This window comes from Homarus americanus, unplaced genomic scaffold (assembly GCF_018991925.1).
Source record: "Homarus americanus isolate GMGI-L3 unplaced genomic scaffold, GMGI_Hamer_2.0 scaffold33468, whole genome shotgun sequence".
NCBI classification, from domain to species: domain Eukaryota; kingdom Metazoa; phylum Arthropoda; class Malacostraca; order Decapoda; family Nephropidae; genus Homarus; species Homarus americanus.
In genome coordinates, this window is record NW_024714177.1 from 8,583,362 (window position 1) to 8,605,883 (window position 22,522).

Sequence of the window (22,522 nt, forward strand, 5' to 3'; positions counted from 1 at the left end):
GTTGTACTTTAAACTTTATTTTTTTTACTGAAAACTTGTCTTAAGACATATTTAAGTTGATTATATTAGCATATTCTACAGGACTGTATAATATTATTGACTCAGTATTTTAGTGTAGTATAATGCATAAATAAAAGCAGCTGGTAGAGAAGTATGCATACCTGTAAGGGTTAATATCAAGGTAGGCTTCCTACAATGTTATAACAGTATGCCTCACAATATCATAAATATACTCCAACATATAATTATTTATTACTTCATAGAAAACCACTTGAAGTTTAGTAGAGTTGTAGCTTTCTAGTTGGAGTATTCATCCCCAATTTGAAGTCGGGTTCACTGGATCAGTATCAACATACACACACTGTAACAGAACACTTAATCATGCATTTACGAACATATAACATGCAAACATACACAGTATGACTCATGCAAGAACCATGCAAAATATTAGGAAAATAGCACAATAATTCCATGACTTATAATGTTGGTTTTCTCTATTTTTGTTGTAGTTTAAAAATATCAAAGAGCTGCTCAGTAGTGACAGTCTACTATTTTATTTTCATAGCAGTGGAAGCAGAAGTTATACAGCTTTATCTATGAATAAAATAGCTCCTGTTTACTCATTTATAAGCAATAAGCCATTTCCTGTATTTAAATAGGGTTGGTAACAGCATAATTATTTTTCAAGTACAGTAAAGTACAGTACTACTGTTGTTTAGTTACTATACAGTATGTACAGTACTGTGTATCTCTAACATCTGAATGTGGGACACTCAGAAGTAAGTGTCGAAGCATTTGCCATTTTTTTTTTAAACTTGATTCTGCATAAACAACTGAAGTATATTTAATCTTGTTTTCCAAGAGAAGTGTGGCAAAGAAAGTAAAAAACAAAGCCGTAACCTTTGTTTTAAAATTGTCTCGTGACGTGCAGCAAGATGGCTTCACAAGACCAAGAATAGGAAGGTAACTAAGAAACTCCACCCCTCCTCATTCCTGTAGTCTATTTTGAAATGAATTCATAAGCATCAAGAAATGTATAATGTCCTCCCAAGTGACTGTGTAAACCAACATCACAAGCCAGGATGAACACAAGGAAAGATGTCAACACTTACGAAGGATACTGTTGAAGACTCTGTGGACTCATGCTCAATGAAGAGGAACACTGTACTTATTAAACTGAGTATAACAGAATATTACTGTGTATACTCTTCAGGACAAAGGACTTGGAATTTATTTAAACAAAAAAGTAAAATAAAAAGAAAAAGTTGCTCTGACATTTTATTTCTTCTAAAGTGGGACAAGAGAATGGACAATCATCATTATAGTAAGTGATCGTGTTACTTCTATACTTCAAGTAATAAGGACAAGACATGTATAAAAATAAATCTGACTCATGTATCAACATATGCAAATTAGCTACCTAGTATCAAACACCTGATTAAAGTATTGGCTTTATAGAGAACTACAGGTATTTTCCTCTGTGATTGCCCTCTACAACTAATCTTATTACTTATGTGAATAGGCTACATTAATTGTCATGGTAATAAAGCATGACCGACTAAATTACTGGTCACCGCAAAGTAGCCTGACAGGCTGTTTTGGGTTATTTTGCCGGTCCAATGTTTATGTAATAATTCAGGTAGATATATGTAATTTCTTCATTTTGTTTTTACTGTTACTGTACATGCACACACAATCGTTCATACAGAATGTGCAAAAACAAAATTAAAAAATAATTATCGTAAGGTCAAACACATAAAAGGAATAAACATTTCTTACGTGTGCAGGAGTTAACACTCACAACGGGGAAGATGGAAGGGAAGGGGGAATCTCTGAGCTGTTTTGTCTTGCGTCCCGTGTGTAGTGAAAATTGCCAAATGGCAACTCAGTATTTGTTCTTTTATTTTATTTATTTATTATTATTATTTTTATGAAGTGAGTATTTTTACAATTTAGCGAAACTAATGCACGCGATATTTGCACACTTTACATCAAATCCATTCTCCGCCTGATCCTTGTACTAATTAAAGTAACAAAATTAAGGAATAATTGATCTTCAACTGCAAAAATCCACATACAGTCCAGCTTAGGATTTTTGGCGAAGAGAATAAAGTAAAATAAAGACAAGTGCATGGATCTCGGTACTCACCTGAAAATTCGACCCAATGCTACCCGGGGTATTCTTTAGGTTGAAGTGAACCTCAGTAGTCATGTAAAGATTGTCCCTCCCAACCATATACCACCTGAAGTTTGACCACCCAGACAATACCTGGGGGTATTCTTCAGTGGACTGTTTATCACCTGGTGGTCGCTGTACATTTTTAACTAAAATGTGCAAATACCAAGAGTGTTATTTACACTAAAGTGTGCAAATACCAAAAACATTATTTGGACTACAAGTGTGCATATCATCATAAGTAATGTTTTCATTTGCATACCGTACTACAATAAATACTATAAATGTATATCATTACTTTTATTACAAAATGACTGAACGGCAAAATAACCCCAAACAGCTTGTCAGTCTATTTTGCCATGACTGGTACTTTAGCCTCTGCCTTACTTATGAGAGATATTATTATACAGTATAGAAATCTAAATTCAGATTTTGACATTTCTACCTATGCACTAAGAACCCTATTCCCTATCCAGACTATCATAACCATTTGGCTACACAGGTATGGTACTGCCTAAACTATGCCATACCAATCATTCCAAATTACTAATCCTAGTAAGCCTGAAACTTTAGCACTATTGGCTTTGAATGTGCAATGAGGTAGCAAAATACCATTTATGAAATGTTATTGATTCTGTGTGTGGCGAATTTAGAGTTTGACACTTAAAGAATGATTTTTCTGTGTATCATATGTCAGCTAACTGGATGTTTTGTGGAGTTATTTTAAATGACAGTTTTGCACAACACCCTTTGAATTTTTCTTTGTTAAATTTATTTTGCAATGTATTCTCTATCAAATTAAAAATTTTAATGCAACTTTATTAATTCTGTACTTTGTGTGTTATTTTCTATTCATACAAATTCTGATTTTGTACTGAAGCTATATTTAATAAAGGATACTGACTATGAAATCTCAAAGCATTTAAATGTTTACTAAGTTGTAGTCTGTTAAGAGTGTTTTGGTCTTGAAAATAATTTTGACTATTACTACTAACATTTTTCAAGTTGGAAACAGGATATGAGGAGTCCCAATGGTTGAAGACAGGATTGTTTGGCTCTGCATAATTGAGAGGAACTGATGGTTGTACAGGGGACTGTTGCTGCTGTAGAGCCGAGTGATGGAGGTTCAGGTACTGGAGTGTTGGGGAGGTATATGGTGAGGAGGAGGGCAGAGTATAATATTTCAACCAGTCAGAGGAGTTTGGAGTGACTGTTGGGGAAAGAGGAGACAGTGATGACACTAATGGATATGGTGTGGGTTGGGTAATATGTTGATGAAGTGCTGGGATTGGAGACAACTGGTGATGATATGATGGTGCAGTAGTTGAGAGCTGTGTTAGGTGTTGTGAGGGTGAAAGTGGTGATTGAGGATGTATATGTGCAGCAGTAGCTGACATCACAGAAGGTTGTGGAGGTGGAAGGGTCGACATTAGAGTAGGATGTATTGGTGAAAAAGGTAACACCAGAGGTTGTGGCATTGAAGGTACCTGGCCAATAGTGTTGCCCTGACTTGATGCCCGAACTTCATCCAATGTAGGGAGTTCCAGTCGCTCAGGGAGACGCAGCTCATACTTGGGGGCGCAACCAAACATGACAACCAAACAAAATAAATTAGAAATATATAAAAAACAGAATTGGGCAATTCAGGTATGGCCGAGCAGTCTCAGGTAAGGCTCTGGAATAACTAAGGATGTTAAGTAGACCTTACTGGGAACCAGCTTGTGCTAAATTATGATTATCTAAATCAAATGGAATTTAATACTATTTCAAGGCTTATTATACATTCATTATACATGATATGAAAGGTTTTCCATGTTTTGCTATCATAATAAGCCTTGACCAGAACAGAAAGTTCTTGTAACTATGGAGGTTGTATTATACATCATCTGTGTAACAAAATGAATTGTGATAGTAAGAGCAATCATGGAAATATCTCTATGTCCATGCTGACTGACAAAAGATAAATTCAAGCAATATGAATAATAAACAGAAAAACTCTTCAGGCCACAGTGACATACTCAGTGACTTAATTCTTGACCTATGGTTATCTCTATGAATAAACTACAGTATTTATATATTTCTCTACAGCTCAGGAAAGTATTTCTCTCTAAGAATATACAGTAATAAAGCTCTTTGAGGATAAGTATAAAATACGTTTAGTAAATATCCTTAATGTCTTTGGTAAATAGTGAGATTACTATTAACTCTCAAACTCACATAAGGAATAAAGATTAGAAAATTTAGTTTAAAGAAACTAAAAAAATTTAAGATGTTAATGACTAACAAGTTATTAATGTTGGCAATTTTTGTTCTTTTAGATGGTGTAAATCTTTTCCAGACACTTTGATTATTTAAAAAATGCAGACAATTAATTGAAGACTTAAGAGGTATGTTCAGTAAAGTACAGTACAGTATCATATTTAAGCGGAAGGACTAAATATATATTGACATGGTTATCATGCAAGTGAAGCTAATACTAACTCAGTCTGCATCATGTAGGGAATATAATCCTTAAAAATTCTCATCAGTACTATGTTTCTGTTGCTGAATACACAATAGTGAAGTAAATCATTAACCATTTACTAAAGAGGAAGTAACACTTGTCAGGTTTGCTAGAGTCAGTGTTCATATGCAGAGGTAGACAAGGAGTAGAAGAAGATACACTTAGGAAAAGAAAAAGGAAATAAAAACTGGCATAGAAATGAAAAAGAGTATTCTTGGAAGGAATACGAGCCATGTGAAACAGTACTGTCAATATGGCCAAGAAAAGCCCACCTTTTTCTTTCTACAAGAAAGCTACCATGATCATCTAGTTCACTTGCTTTCCTACCTGGAGTCTGAAACTTCTTACTTAACCATTGTTCTTTTTTTACAATTCACTTAGATCTTTTTGTTTGAGTTAACTTTTTTTCAGTCCCAAGCTGACAGAAGGAACTCTTAAATCCATCTTGTCTGACAATATTTAATTCAACTCTTCCTTGTTTATTTCTAAAGTAGCCATCAAGTACAGCAGCATTTTCCTTAAGTAAGGAGTAACTACTGTTATGTTGTACAGTACTTGCATAATTCTAGTATTTACTGCATTTAATCAGCCAAGTCATATCAAACAACAGCACCATAGTTATTGTCTGTGAAGTTCAGTACATTGGAAGAGCAATGATGTTAATTTTATTGCTCACTTGAGGCAGTCAAGGGACTTATTCTGCAATATTGCATTTGAGGTTCAGTTTTGGCAAAAGTATAACTTGGGCTCTTTATCTTTAAATATTAATCTACCCAAGATCCTAGTACTGTAGTTGGTAATAATTAAAAGAGTATTATTTATGTCTCTTCTTAAGTCATTACATATTTGTTGTGCAAGGTAAAAATATGTTGTAAATACTTGAAATGCCTTGAAAATTTATCACTGAGATGGTCTAGGCACTGGCCACATGCACCAAGCATAATATTCTATTAAGTCAGCAGTTGCTCTTGGCTTATGTAAAGAAGGTGCCACCAAGAGAAAGTACAGCTATCTTATTTGTAAATTTGTTGTAAATTTACATGAAGGGTTAGGTAAACTCTTATCCCCCCCGCCAAAAAAAAAAGTACGTACAGTAGTTCTGTTGCAACAAAACTTCATCTGTATTTCATGTGAAAAATTATCACCAGTACATTTTTGGGAAAAGTTTATGATAAGGTATCTCGAGATAATAACTGTCAGTTTAAGTGTACGTACTTGAAGTGTACATGATTAAGTATACTGTAGTTAAAACTGTAACAAAGTGTAATATTATTTCTACTGGTGGCTCCCCATACACATGTGGATCTTGGGTCTGATTGTGCATTTTAGGATTTGTTTACATTCAGAAATAAAAATACACATTGTATTAAAGTGGGTCTTTGCATTTGGAAGACAACACCAATTTTTCACAACTATCTATTATGAAAGTTTCCTTGCATCTTGCCACAGGTTATTGTACACACATCACATGCATTTGTTGTACGTATATGCTATTCCAAAATTTATATATAATTTGGGTAACTGTATGTGAAGCATTTCTATTATGAAAAGGTGCAGATAATAAATGTGCTTTATATTTGATCATGCAGGTTGGGTATTTTTACTGATAAGAATCCTGATGAATGGCAACAGTGACCATCTGGTGTCCTGCATTTCAGAACATATGTTCATGCACTGAGAAGAAAAAATTACCTTTAATTTGCATTGTGAAGACACAGAAATGTGAATCACAAAGGCTTCTTTCAGGAGAGCTGTGAAAGGATGGATTAGTAGGAGAAAAGCAGATGAGGATTTCAAAGTACAGTATAGGGTCTCACACATGAGAGTCCTGCTGGATAAATTGTACAAGATGACTATGGATGTCTAACTTACCTTTGTAGCGCAGACGAAACATGTTGTGACCACCTTTGATATGACATTCATTAAGTTTTTAGTTTCCTGAATGACAGTATCCACTTTGGTGAAGGTTGCAGCCTTTCCTACTGTTGGATTCTTAACAGTAAACTGTAACTGCTGAACATAGGTTGGTATTTGGTCCAAGTGCTCCATTAGTTCCTTTTTGTGTGGTCCTGCTGGAACCTGTAAGTATTAAACAATGTTACTAACATCCTAACATTATCATAACAATTTGAAAAAAACTTTGCATGATGAAACTGGAAAGAGGTGTGAAATACTAAGTGATATCCATACAGATTTAAAAATGTGGAGAAGTAAAAGTGGTTCCTATAGGCCTGATGGCAGTGAAGACATAGCACATCATTTGCTAAACCTTCAGTAAACATGTGGGCAGTATGGCCAGTACTGTACTTGCCTGCCTTCACTTCTTCAACTGCAAAGATAAGATACCCATTCACAACTGGGAGAACTTGGGGTGTCCAGGGTGCAAATCAGTAACCCTTATGACTGAAGGTGGGCACTGTACCCATTTGGTTCATTGCACCTACGTATTTTAAAAATGTAATTACCCGTATTACCAAAATATAAGAGTATTGAATGTTCATTTATTATTCAACTAAATAACTATATTATATTTACAAGATATGCTTATTATTACTAACAGTTACAGGTGTGTTAAGTAAACAATATCATAGGTTAGTGATTTCTTTGTTCTATATACCAGTACTGTAGTTAAAATGTTTGTGGTGATCTCCTTTGAATCCCATCAAGATCTTTGGGTATCCATATATTCTCTTAATACCACTCCAGTGTGGTCTCTATTTAGATTTCTCCATGCAATAAACATTCTATCAAAATATATATCATAAAAACTAATAGATCAATATACTGTACTGTAAATTAAAGAAGAAAAAGATGAAGTATCTTTAATACAAATTTTGGTCACAACTGACCTGAGTTGTCCTAGAATAGCTCTGGCTGTCTTGTTATTTGAATTTTGTTGTAAATAAATTTTTTTAGAAGCTACAGTGGTACAATATTGGATCACTCAAGAATTTTTTGTAAGAAATATAGTTTAGTAAAATAAGTTTTCATTGCAAATGGCATTTAACAAACACAAAAAATGAATATTTTGTTTGCTCAATCATCCTTACAGCTAAAATTCTTTACTTATCAATAACAGTAGTTTCTACATATTCTTTCAGTAGTAAGTAACTACAGTAAGCAGTCTGATACATTTTCTTCATATTTATGTATAAATTCAATACAATTGTTCACAATAACCTTGAGTTATGTAAAATAGAATGGCTGGGAGGAGACTTTGTTTGAGTTTTAGTACTGTACTAGGTAAAGGAAGATGTTATGATATGTAAGTAAAGTGAAAATGATGAATTACCTGGTATGAGAATTGTCGGACGACCTTGTATAGTCTGTTTGCCTCTTCAGCAAAATATTCTCCTTGTGTGAAAAGATCTTGTGTGGTCTTAAGTGCCCCCTCACCTCTTGTAAACTGGTACATAGAGAAGGCCATAGAGGACATATTTTTGGCACGCTTTACTATGTCATTATCTTCGTCTTGAGTTATGCGTTCCTCCCACTTTTCAGTTTCTTGGTCCACCTATAAAAGTAAGGTTTGGATTCACATGAAGCTGATTATCTACCTGTCTACTAATATACATCAGCCTCGATAAGTAAGTTTTTGTTTGAGCTATACAGTATTGTACTGTACTCACTTTCTTCACTAACTTATTCATCTCCATTCACTTTACCACTTTCAAAAGCATTCCTTCGCAACTTTTTGCTGTTTTTTGTTAAGTTACTGCCATACTCCACTGGATGTGGTCTACCTCACACTTCACACAACCTATCATTTATTTTATGATCAACAAGGCCACAAAACTATAGTACACCTGTACATTCGTCTATGAGTTTTCCTACAGAATCTGTAAATGAGTTAAAGTAGAGGAGGGGAATATATATTTTTTTCTTACAGTCTAATCAGGGTGTAATGAATCTGGTGGAGAAACAGCAAACTGCATGGGTTTTGTACTAATCTTAACCAAAATTATTTTTCAACTAATCATAAGCTCTAATTACATGCATGTAAATAACCTTAAGGTATGACAAATTCTTGGCTGAAAAGACTGTTTTCTACAGCATTTCTGTCCTTCATTTAAATCAGCATTGGATTCTTCTATCATAGATAGTCATGATAGTGGAGCCAGTGACTTTGTATTTTTCGCAACATCCAAATAGTTTCACTAATTCAGATTAAATTTTTTTTTAACTTCTGCCCTAAATTCCAGTCATATCCATCCCTAGGCTTGATCCATTCAAAACATCCAGCAACAGACACAACCATTTTCATGTACGTATAATGTCTCAAAAACATAGTACATACTGTATTTTGGAAATCATGGGCTATGGAAATTGCCACAAAAAAATCAAATAATATAACTATCACAATAGTAACAAGAACATCATGGTGGGCTCCCATGCATAAATATAATGGACATTGGTGGTGTTACTACAGTACATGGCCAAGTGCACACTATTATTGTTAGCCTTCTCTTACACTAGAATGAGAAATACTTCAGTTAGCAGTGAAATGAAATGGCTGACAAATATTCAACATAACTTTGAAGTACAGATTACAGTTGGGAATATAGTTAAATAAAGTTCATTAGGTAAGAAGTAACTTCAGTGACTGATAATTCAATAACCCATTGAGTAATGCTGAAGGTTCAGGTCATCAAAGTACAAGACTCATACTGCTCAAAATCCCTAGTTTTGGAAATCCTGCCATATGACAGGGCCAAGCCAGTTGAGGATCCTCAGAATATCCTACCAGCCTTCTCTAAGCGTAAAAGGGTCAAACTATAGAGGTCTTGTCTTTTTGAGGCCAAAACATTTCCAGTATTTTTGGTGACTTGACTTTTAACCTCATCCTTTAAGTTGAACCTGAGAGTAGTGCTGCCTTTCAAGTAATTTCTGATAATGATTTGTCAATATTGTAAAGGAAATACAGGTTGACAACCCTTTATCCGAAATTCCGAAAACCGAAAAGCTTTGAAAACCTAAAGTTTTTTTTGTGGGGCAATTTTTTTTTTTTTTTTTTTTAAACAGGGATTAGCCCACCCGGGCATAGATCACTGACCCACATCAGAGCCTGGGGGGCGAAAATGTAATACTAATAATAATTACTGTATAATAATAATTATTCATAGTAAATAAGATTTTTAATAAAAATACACCAAAATAAAATAATAATATTAATAATAATAATAAATATAACAATAAAATTAATAATAATAATAATAATAATAATAATAATAATAATAATAATAAATGTAACAATAAAATTAATAATAATAACAATAACACTGTAATAATAAAATAATAATAATAATAATAATAATAATAATAATAAATACAAGAATGAAAAAAAGATCAAATGTGAGAAACATAATCTAGACCTATGAATTATAATTATTATTATTATTATTATTATTATTATTATTATTATTATTATTATTATTATTATTATTATTATTATTATTTTTATTATACTGTATTTTCGCCCCCCAGGCCCTGATGTGGGTCAGTGATCTATGTCCGGGTGGGCTAATAAAAAAAAAAAACTCTGAAAACCGAAAAATTCCGAAATCCGAAATGCCTCTGGCCCCAAGGATTTCGGATAAGGTATTGTCAACCTGTAGTACTACAGTACAGTACAGTACAACAATTACAAGGCCACAGTCAGGTGGTGTAAGGCTAAAAAAGAGTAACATATACACATTATTATTTTAGGCTGATCATACAATATTATCATTCACTTATAAAGATGCAGTTCATTCTGAAGAACCTGATAATAGTGTTTAAGAGTTTTTACAAATGCCAGCGAGAGGCAAAGTTTCCTGAAGTCTATCACTTTATTACACTGCACTGTTTACATCCCTTATGTCCACAGTGAAGCAAATATTCAATCCTTTTCTGCACAACAAGCCAAAGAATAAGTTCTTTTTACTATACTGTACTGTACTCTACTGTACTCTACTATATACCCAACCTTTTCAACAAAATCTTCTTTATTTCCCTCAAGTGAAAGATTTTGTGAAATTTTTCCTCAAACATACAAAGTTCTGCAGACAACCTATAGTGCTAAGAAAAAAATATTCCACTGCAATTCCCATAATCATATTTATTTCTCTACTCCTTGACAGTAGAATGATCACAGTTTATATCCAGTTCTCAGGCTTGGGATTTGAAAATTTTTCATGATCCTTAAAATTCTAGGCCAGGGTGTAGGTCCTCAATATGAAAACCCCAAAACCCCAAGTAAATTTTCTCATTGAATTTATGCAGATCTCAGAAATGAACCTGGGTGACCTTAACAACAGAAATCCAGACCAACCCCTAAAATTCTCAAGCCAGAACAATCCGGTACATATCTTACAGCATTATGGAATAAAAACATGCATTTATATTAATATACGGTACCTTGGAATAAATCAACCTAATCTTATTCTCTTATAGAAATGCCATAGATTATTACATAGAAGATGAGTTAATTATCAGTTAGGTATTTAAAAGCAAACTTACTTCTGAAGATATAAGCTTCATATCCAGGCCAGACTTGGCTAACTTAGCCTGCTCCTCTTGGTCCAGCTTGGTAGGTTTTGGCGGCTTACTTGTAGTTCCATGTTTCTGAGGGGAAGTCAGATAACCAGTTTCAGCCTGTTGAACCTGTTGTTAATGGAAATGTTAGTAAGGTGCTAAGATTTTATGCTATGCAGGACCCCAGTCCTAATGGGGTATTTAGCATGCAACAGATATTAATGGTTATCATATTAATAGAAATTCTTTATAAGTGATGGGAAAGAATCCACTTACAGTATTCATACAAAAATCACATTACAACTAAATCAAGCTTATGGTATTGGACATTAACTACTGTACAGGAGTCAGGAAGGACTCAACACTGTTTGGGTATTCAGTTTATAGTGTTTTGGTGCAACTCATACTGACGAGTACTGGTAACCTTGGTGCCTTGTGAAGGATCTATATCATACAAAACAATCCATATTATGGGTATTAAACAAAAAATATTTCCTTAAGTTTACATTAGGTGCGGTGTCTTCCTTTGTGTAGCGTCTTTTTTTAAGGGAAGACAGGCCAACCTACTAGATTTTCTACAAGACAGTGCTCGGCAGACAGTAGTATAGTCAGTGCCAGATTAACCATGAGGCACTTGAGGCACTAGCCTCAGGCTCCCCGACTCTAAGGGGCCCCCAAATCCAAACATTCTCGAAGTTGAAGCGTATAAAACATGAACTTCGTTCAACGATGTCCTAGCAAAGTCTCAATTTTCTGTCTCTTATGAACATTAAATGTGTTATTTTGCAGAAGCTTAATATTGATGAAATCATTGATAAATTTGGGTATACAGTTGTACCCGCTTAACGCGGTTTCACTTAACGCGATTTCTCATATACGCGGTGCCTCGCCAGAACCGAACTTTCACTCAACGCGGTTCATCTACTCATATACACGGGAAGCGGTGCGGGCACGATGCGCACAAGGTTGCCCAGTCATCAAAACATTACCGAGTTCTTCACCCGCCACCCACCACAGCCGGCCCAAGTCAGTGATAGTGATAATTATAGTGAGGATATGGACTTATATGGACTTTGAGGGGTTTGACAAAGAGGCCCTGCAAGCCTCTGTGGTGGATAGTGATACAATTGATACAAGTGATACAGGCGAGGGCCAATAATCTGCCCTCTGCCTCGGAACCAACCCCCCATCCCCATGTGCCCAGCCATCTTTTCTACTAATGTAAGTGTTAAAAAACCTAATATTATTGATATTTCTCTTAATTATTAATTGTGTGTGCATACCATCATAAAGTTAAGATAATATTTTTACTACAACATAGTTGTGTGTCGTCAAAAAGTGGAGTTTGGGGGTCGGGCCAGTCTCTATTGGAATTAATCCCATATGTTCTGTTGTTCACTTAACGCGGTTTTCACTTAACGCGGTACCCTGTGGGTTCAATTGACCGCGTTAAGCGGGGTACAACTGTATTTTGTTCTTGTTATTTATATATAAGGGGCCCCAAGTTGATCTGTGCCTCAGGCCCCTATTAAGCTTAATCCAGCCCTAAGTATAGTACAGTACCACAGTGAAAACAGCCTTTCAGGTGCTATAAACAAACAAAAATTTCATGGTTGATGAATGCAATTTTCAACACAATACAGTAGTTAAATTCTGTATATACTTTTAAACATAATTTGCACATTTCCTCTCTTAATGAGATGATATGGGCAATTTCACACAAAGCCTTCCCATTTTTTTTAGACCAAATCACATCTAATAATTATACTGCATCTTTCAAATTATACAGTAATGTACATACATGTAAATTTAGCCTTTATGAACAGTGTGAGTTCTACCTACATATTCAATATGTACTGTACTGCAAAGTTTTATTCATTGGTTATTAAAATATATAGTTGTTGCCACACAAAAGCTATCAATCACAGGGAAGGAAGGAGGGCAGGGGTAGGTGAGGACTTTCTTTCCACACCACAAATTGATTTTTCAGTTTAATTATGAGGCCAGCACAGCTTACACTCACTCCCTGCCGAATTTTTTGTCCACAACTGTACATTATTACATTTCAAACAACCATTTTCTCAATAGTACTGATAAAATTTAAGGACGTTTTCATACATAATTACTGCACTACTGTTTCCGCAGATATGATCAACAACATCCCCATACAGGTCCAATACGTACTTGAATACTTCTCACATAAATTATTATACCTCTACATTATTTCATAAAAAAATAGAGAAAAAAGTTTTCAACAATTTGCTATGGTGAACACTTGAGGTACTAATTATGTAGTCAACTTAAATTTATACAGGTATGTTTGAAAGATTAATTTTGTGAGTGGGGTGCGGGCCTGTTGCGATTGGTTAGTGCTATTATAACTCTCCATGAGTGCTGGAAGAGCCACTCCATACGATCATATAATGATGCAATTATGTTACAACACAATTAAAGCTGATTTTATCCTCCTTGCAACTGATCAGCTCATTAGCCGCTTAACAAATAGACAGCTGATAGAATATTAAAGTTCTGGACTTTCAACAATGCAGTGAAAAACGTGAATTCTACAGTATACAGTACAGTACAGTACAATATTGATGTTTGTCTGATAAATAATATACAGTATAGATCATAAACAGTTAAACAATATACTGTACTGTACAGTACAAAATTCATAATTAATAAATATTTAAAGTTTTATGCTATTTGTATCAGATGTAGAAAAAACCCAGATTAATTCAGAACATTCAACTGAAAATAAGTTAGTGAACACTTAAGTTCTCTCCACTGCCATAGCTCAGTCTCAGTGAGAGACTCTCCCCAAAGCATAATGCTAACACATCAAACTTGACTTATCAAGTACCATAGACAACTTCATTATCTACAAATTTTCAAGAAAATTCGACTTATTAGTTCATCTAACTGGGAAGTGAATGGGTCATCACTGTTAAGACAAACATTATGTGATACGAGGAGCTTTAGAAAGTACAGTACAATTAAGGTAACAATGAAAATGCAAAAAAGACAGAAAAACTTATTTAGTTTATCCATGCATGCAGTAGCTTAAAAAGAAAAAAAGATTGGTGACAGATCACAGACAATGTGGTAAAAGTAAACAATGAAAGCAAACCAAAGCACTACTGTGCACACGATAATTTTTTTTATATAAAATCTATTTACAATTATTGATACTATAACATGCAATACTGTACAAGATTCACTAGTACTGTCTCTACATTCTCAAGTAATACATAATAGACATGTTGTATAAAATTAGTGTTACTTATGTAACAAAATACACAGTTAAATTATCAAGATTGGTTGGTTTACTCCCTGATTCTGTTTATCAGGTTTTAAATTGGTGGTCCTATTAGTCATCTCAAGTGCCACACCTGAAACTGTTTATTTGAGTAGACGCATCAAGTCACGAATGAGGGTTTAACTCCTCAATCGGGATTTTAAGACAAAGGAAATGTTCCCATCCTGTAAAATTGTAGATTATATGATATCCACATGAGGAATGTATTTGTTCTCTCAAAAATATCTACAATAATGAGTCCAGTCTGTCACAAGCAGTATTTGTGTTAGCTTAAACATTCATATTTCATCACGAACAGTCATGTTATTAAAGTGAAAATGGGTCTCATATGCCTGATGGCCTGTTAGGGGCTGTGTGGATACAGCACAAAGAAGCAATGTGGCCAACACTGCACTTGACAGCCTTTACTCTCCCAACTGTATGTTAGTTAAGTATCCATTCATGTGGATTTGTGAAGCCCTGAGTGTGAAACAGTGACCCTAGTCATTCATGGTAACCCTAAATATACAAGCAAATGCATAACCATGAAGTGAAGAGATTCCTTCAAGGTAGACGACAGTAATGTTCCCTCATGCGGATAATGCCATGAGAAGCAGCTACGTACTGTACTTTAAATGGTTTTTATTTTTTTGTATCATAGTCGAAGGCTCCCTTTGGTTATTTCACCTGCCATATCCTCGAGGACTATACCACAATATACAACAGGATCAACTCCCAATGTGATACAGCAGACTTCCTCGAAGATGTAAAGGAATAAAGGCCCGGTCTAGTAATTAAGATTCTAGCCAGTGGCTCCTTTCCTTAAACATGGCCAAATGCAAAACCCTCTGTTATGGAGCATGCAACCCTAAGGCACTCAACAGTCACTTAAAAGTATTCTTCTTATTTCGTTTATACCTTCAATTTTTTACACAATTTATTCCCTCTTTCATTCTAAACTACCACTTAATATGTTTGTTTAATTTTGCACTAGTTACAATTTCTTCCAAAACAAATTACAGTAGTCTCTTTCAAAACCTTGTGAAAAATACCCCATCTTTTATTTGCTTATCTTTCGTTCATTCCCATTTTAATATTCATACACTCCTTCCTTCTCTAATCATCCTTCATGTATAAATGACACATGTATACTGCACAGCCAACCTTATCGCACCTTACACTGTCTTCCTCTCTTGTTTTCACACTTCACATGCAGACTTCCTATTTCATTAAACTTGCAAACCATCTATGGACTTTCAACTGTTGAGAATTAAAACATTTGCTGAAGTAGTTTTCTAAAAGTCTTTGTACTGTGTATGTGTAGCACTTACCACTTGCCCACACTAAGAAAAAACAACAGTAGGTATGTACAGTAATAGCAATAACTGTTTCAGAATGTAAGGTAAGGATTACTACACAAAAGGAATCCAGTTGGCAGTGATACATTTAGCAGGGAAGGATAGCCACTTAAAGAAATTCAAGAAGTGCTATATAATAAAACAAGAAATTACTGAAGACTTAAAAGGATATGCAGATGGTAGAAGAACTATAACACAGAGTGAAGGAAATAAATATACATTCACATTAAATAATATCTTGCCAAGGTATAAGTTACCATCAGTAGGTAAACAAGCATCATCCTATATGAATAAATAACTGTGGCTGGAGGTGGAGGGCCATGCTGCTGGACATACCCCCGGGCGTGGCAGGGACATGTACACCTGCTTCTCTGGTGGTTTGTTCTCCGCCGTGATCTGGTCCCCTATGTCCTTGGTCAGGCTCTTGACGTCGCCCACCAAATTTAGCCACATGTCGGCAAATACTGAGTCAAGGCAAGAGCAGAGAGAACAAGGTATAATATTTCCTTACAAGTAGAATATAAGCAGATAAATGAGAACTCTACATTTTTAGGGTTCTTACTTGAAGCATGATGCAGGAGCAATGCAAATGGTAAGAAGAAAAACTTTCATGGCTTATCATGAGCAATAGAAAATGATAATCATTAACATCTGCCATGTCTTAAGAGGACAGTTAAACTAAATCTGCAAAATGAATTCTCACTCAAATGAATAGTTCATCACCAAACTATTAAGAATTAGTATTACTGAGGTGACAAATGATACCGCCACCACTCAGGGTACACGAGAAGTAATTGGGTGATGAATTATGCTCATGCTTGACGATCCACCTACCTATTGTTTCCTGTCTTACCTTCAACATTTTCTTTAGCAATCTTGGAAGTTGGATATAAACAAAGTGTCTGAGCTGCCGTCACCACCTGGGGGCCGTAGATCCGTAGGTTGATCTCCCCGTACTTGGCAGCTACCTGGAGGGAGTCTGTTGTGGCTATGTGCCTTAACAACTTACATACCTGCAACACACAGTTTATTTGTTATAATCAGGAAACACAAGGTATCTATTGTGAACATTTTCTCAATAAAAGGAATTTATACTAAGTCATTTATTGTTAGAGATCTAATTATCAATCAACCTACCCATACATCAATTTATCTATCTAAATATCACGTCAAGTATATTATAAATATAATCCTTCTCTAGCACAGCTCAGCTACCATTAAGGTGGACACATACAACAGCCTTCAGGGAAATCGGCCTCCACACAGTCCTTCTCTCACATCATCACACTGTCTTTACAATTATGGCCATGGCCCCTTAAATAATCTCTACCTTTCACCTCTACCCTCAACGTTTACAAGAATGACATTTTTCTCATCCTCCAATATAGATAACACTTACAACAGTCATCCTCCAGTATAGATAACACTTACAACAGTCATCCTCCAGTATAGATAACACTTACAACAGTCATCCTCCAGTATACATAACACCCACAACAGTCATCCTCCAGTATACATAACACCCACAACAGTCAACCTCCAGTATAGATAACACCCACAACAGTCATCCTCCAGTATACATAACACCCACAACAGTCATCCTCCAGTATAGATAACACCCACAACAGTCATCCTCCAGTATACATAACACCCACAACAGTCATCCTCCAGTATAGATAACACCCACAACAGTCAACCTCCAGTATAGATAACACCCACAACAGTCATTCTCCAGTACAGATAACACCCACAACAGTCATCCTCCAGTATAGATAACACTCACAACAGTCATCCTCCAGTAAGGACACAACATGCAGATCTCACGCTCTCCATCTCACCTCCTGGATGTGCTCTATGTGTTCGAGGAAGCGGTCTGCGTATTCGTCCAGTCTCTCTTGGTCTGTGGCCAACCCAGCATTCTTCAGGGCACTGATTAGTTCACTCTCCTCACATGCACCTCGGACCAGCTCCTCCGCCTGTTGGGAGACACAGAGATGGTCAAACTGTATATCTTACCTCGGAGTGATCATATTCCTCAGTGGATGCGCTCGGTGTGATGAAGTGCTGTATATTGTATTGAACGCATCAGAAATAAGATATTAGGAGAGAACATAGACAGTTGAGAGGTGAAGACTATCATGAGAAAGGTCGTGTGAGCTGACTAACACGCTGGGACCATCTAACTACAGTACAAGGAGAAGGCTCACATTCTACTGTGTACACTATTGAGTATGAATACAGGTAAGTGGGGATGTTGCCAGGTGTGGATACATATAGGTCTTGACAAAAGGAGAGGTGGGTACAGGAGTCATGAAAATGTAAAGTGTGTATACAGGCAAGTGTGGATCTAGGCAAGTTACGTTGGCAAGGATTAGAATATGTTTGATGAGGTAAGAAGTACCGGTAATACACACCTGTACTAGGGCAGTGGTCTGCAGTTGGTGTCTCATCTCCCTGGTGGCGGCCAACACTGTGTTGATGGCCGTCTCCAGCTCGTCCCCAGGGGATGGCGGCTCTTTCTGCTCCTGATACCGAAGAGGTGACCAATTAATGGATAAAAAATCAAAAGCATGATACGAGTAAGAGTGTGTGGATGTTTTGTATTAACAGTACTTGTTGCTCTAGACTTTTTGTCACTTGTCTTTCAATTGCTTCTTTGAGGTTTAGCACAAAAATGAAAGAGAGAAGTAAAGATAATTCTGCCTTGCTTAACAAATTGTTTATAAAATGGGATAATAATTCTGTTAGTTTTGGCAATTAATTGTGTTAATGACTCTTGATAGCGTTTCACTTGTTTTGATAAAAAAAATTCTTGCTCCTCTGAGAATTGGAAGCAGTTTTTCATATATTCTGTTATACTAGAGTTACTATACCGGAATAACTATACTATTTAAACAAGTTAATTCCCAATTCATCAGATAAAAATGTTTTCATCCAACAGAACTGGAAGGCTAATGTAACTACTGTACTTGCAATCACCGTTTTGGCAATTCTTTCCCAAAATTTTATTTGATTCAAAATCTCCAAAAAGATTCTCTCTAATACACTGTTTAATGATCAGGGTTCAAAAGGTTATAATTATGGTAATAAAAGAAAAATTGTTTGACAGGTCATTAACACAACTAAAAAAGGATAATTTATAATTTTAGTTTCCATATCTTTAATCTGTCTGTTCATCAGTATGTGTGTTATGAGCGATCGATGGATTTGTGCAATAGAACGCAATAGATGCGAGAAGAATGAAGCAAATAAGAGTAAAAGAGGGAAAGAAAGAAACAGTGAAACGAACAGTGAAGCGAGAAGAATGAAATGTAAAAAACGAAGCGAGGAGTGTGGAGTGAATGAGATTTCGATACACTCACCAGATTTACTCCCACCCGTAGCAATTGGTTGAGTTGTAGCCGTATCCTGTCCGTGAGCAGTAGGATGTTCTCTCTGTGTTCGTGGGTGGTGTAGGCTGAGTCCGTAAAGTCCTGCATCCTCTCACAGATAGTGTCCACCGCCTGAGCAACACACACACACACACGTTCATTATCACCAACAAGGTAAACATATTAAATATATTAAATTTTGAAAGTCAACGTAAGTATTGTAAATATATAAATAAATAAAAATAAGTTTGGTAAGTAAATAAGGACTAAGTGAAATATATAAGTAGCTACTGTAAGTACTGTAAGTGAGTACGGAGAATAAGTAAAATAAAGTAAAATAAATACAAATTACAATAAGTAAGAAAATATGAAAAATAAGTAAGAAAAGCTATTGGTGAATACAGTATTACTACATCTTAAAATATACAGAATTCAGAGAGAGAGAGAGAGAGAGAGAGAGAGAGAGAGAGAGAGAGAGAGAGAATACACAAGGCAAGTAAGTCATTAATGAATATAAAAATACAAAAACGAAAAAATAAAATAAAAAATAAGGTAAACAAATAGAAAAAAAAGGAAGGTGAAGGAGAAGAGATGAAGGGGGAGGAGAAGAGATGAACACGAGAGAGACATAGAGAGATATTAAACTTGGGAGAAACAAAAGGCACGAAAGCCAAAACACAAGATCAAAAGAAACATTTCCAATTAACACATATTTTTGTTGATGTGTGTGTGTGTGTGCCAGATGTGTGTGTGTGTGTGTGAGCTAGATGTGTGTGGGAGAGCTAGATATGTATTTGTGTGTGAGATATGTGTGTGTGTGAGCCAGATGTGTGTGTGTGTGTGTGTGTGTGCCAGATGTGTGTGTGTGTGTGTGTGCCAGATGTGTGTGTGTGTGTGTGAGCTAGATGTGTGTGGGAGAGCTAGATATGTATTTGTGTGTGAGCCAGATATGTGTGAGAGCTAGATGTGTGTTTGTGTGTGAGCCAGATGTATGTGAAGAGCCAGATGCATGCGAAGAGGCTGATGTATGTGAAGAACCAGATGTACATGAAGAGCCACATGTGTTTGAGCCAGATGTAAAGGGGGAGAGGTGAGGTACATACATTAAAACACGTGTAGCGATCAGATAACGAATTAGTCAGGCATACGGTAGGTTTAAGGTACATAAACTTCAGGTGTGTTGGGGGTCAGGTGTGTTAGGACTAGGTGTGTGGAGACCAATTTATTACCGACAGGTGTGTGGAGGTGAGGTAGGAGCAGATGAACACGTACCTGACATAGACGGTCCCTGACGGCTGGCCCACACAGGGTCATACGGGTCATCTCTACCGAGTCCTCGAGGTGTCGGATGGCGCCATACATAGTGTGGTTGTTGTCCCAGTCATCCTGTAACACAAGACCACGTTAAACACACACACACACACACACACACACACACACACACACACCACACACACACATACACACACACACACACACACACACACACACACACACACACACACACACACACACACAGCTGAGCAAACAAATAACCATTTCGCTACTATATGCCAGACGCTCCCACAGCTTGACACAACCACTCTCCCTGCTTACCTACCAGCCCCCCTTCCCACTGACTTAGTAGAGGAATTTGACGTAGCAAAACGCCTGGACAAACTAAAATTAAAACGCTCTACCACCCCCATTGACTTACCAATGAAACTATTCAAGGAGTTCTCCCCGGAGCTTGCTAAACCCCTCTGCTCCATCATCAATGCTTCTCTCAGTCAAGCCAGATGCCCAGCTGACTGGAAGACCTCTTATGTATCACCAGTGCCCAAGTCAACCAGCCCACAATCCTTAAATCAGCTACGACCTATTGCAATCACCCCAATACCCAGCCTAATCTGTGAAAGTTTTGTGTTTGACTGGGCTTATGCTGATATTGCAGGAGTCGTAGACCCTCAGCAATTTGGCAACATGAAAACTTCCTCCACCACTCACTGTCTTGTCAGCTTTCTCGATTACATATACCGCCATCTCGAGAAACGAAAAACGTCTGTAGCTGTCGCCTTCATTGATTTCACTAAAGCGTTCGACCTAGTCGACCACAATATAATCATAAACAAAGCTATTGACCTCGGGCTTCGGAGAAGTCTCATACCATGGCTTACAGACTTCCTCAGTGACCGACGCCAAGCTGTACGCTTCCGAGGGGCTGTCTCCACCTTTCAGTCACTCACCTGTGGCGTCCCCCAAGGCACCAAGATGGGACCACTCTGCTTCCTTATGCTCATCAATGATGCCCTAAGAGAAACCCCTGCTCGCTGGAAATATGTCGACGACTCCACCATTGGGATCAGCGTCAACAATTCCGCTCCCAACTATACCGCCCTTCAGGATTTATTGAACAGTCTCCAAAACTGGGCCACCAACAACCATGTCACCATCAACCATACCAAGACAATGGTTATGCACATCAACCTCTCCTCCGACATTGTCCCACCTCCTTCCATTACTCTAGGTCCGAACACACTCCAGGTTGTAGATTCCACGAAGCTCCTCAGCGTCACCATAGACAACAAACTAAATTGGAAAGTTGTCAAATCCTCCAGTTTCCATCTCCACCTCCTCCGCCGACTCAAGTCCCTCGGAGTTCCCGCACACGAGCTCCTCAGTGTATACACAACATTCATACTTCCCAAGCTCACCTATGCCTCCCCCACCTGGTCTTCCTCCCTAAATGCCACACAACGTAAACACCTAGAAAAAGTGCAAAAGAGGGCATGCAAGATTATTCTCTCCCCTTCCTACTCCACATATCAAGAAGCGCTCAACACACTGACCCTTTCGACTCTCACTGACCATCACCACGGCCTCATCTACAAATTTGGTAAGAAGCTTCTACACCATCCCCAGGCACCAGCCCTACTACTACCTAGAATCCCCTGTCCAAAAGTGCTGTTAGAGCTACAGCCGTCCATACGTGCACAGACAGTCGCTATAAGAACGACCCAGTCCCAACCATTGTAAAAAGTGTCAGCATGTAATAAATCAGTGTATTCACTCCCAGTAAACACTGCTCCCTACGCTGTCACTATGTTGAAATGAACTGTATTTTGAGCTGATCCCCATCTAAGTTACTATATGTCTTATTTGTGTCACTTATGTTACTTGTATATTATTTGTAATTCGTAACCCATTCCCCAAATATGTAACTGTATATTTTCAGCCTTCTGGCTGTCAAGCTCTTTCAATAAACCGTTAATTATTATTATTATTATTATTACACACAGAACCCTACATCAAGACCCAGGCCGA

The 22,522-nt window shown here is 36.7% G+C and overlaps 1 protein-coding gene across 4 annotated transcripts in view; it reads right to left on the minus strand.

The window, feature by feature from the left end:
- LOC121877939 (alpha-catulin-like) overlaps positions 1-22,522 on the minus strand; it is a 180,092-nt gene that overhangs the window by 1,852 nt on the left and 155,718 nt on the right. Inside the window, exons 6-15 of one of the 4 annotated variants that reach the window (XM_042383925.1) lie at positions 20,492-20,605; positions 19,211-19,351; positions 18,263-18,373; positions 17,687-17,824; positions 16,702-16,861; positions 16,185-16,312; positions 11,178-11,321; positions 7,972-8,193; positions 6,552-6,758; positions 3,664-3,747 (exon numbers count right to left, since the gene is read on the minus strand). In XM_042383925.1, coding sequence (XP_042239859.1) covers positions 3,664-3,747; positions 6,552-6,758; positions 7,972-8,193; positions 11,178-11,321; positions 16,185-16,312; positions 16,702-16,861; positions 17,687-17,824; positions 18,263-18,373; positions 19,211-19,351; positions 20,492-20,605 — 1,449 coding nt within the window. Of the gene's footprint in view, positions 1-1,265; positions 3,748-6,551; positions 6,759-7,971; positions 8,194-11,177; positions 11,322-16,184; positions 16,313-16,701; positions 16,862-17,686; positions 17,825-18,262; positions 18,374-19,210; positions 19,352-20,491; positions 20,606-22,522 lie in introns of those variants that run through there. The other 3 variants (XM_042383921.1, XM_042383914.1, XM_042383927.1) reach the window with 3 other exon arrangements.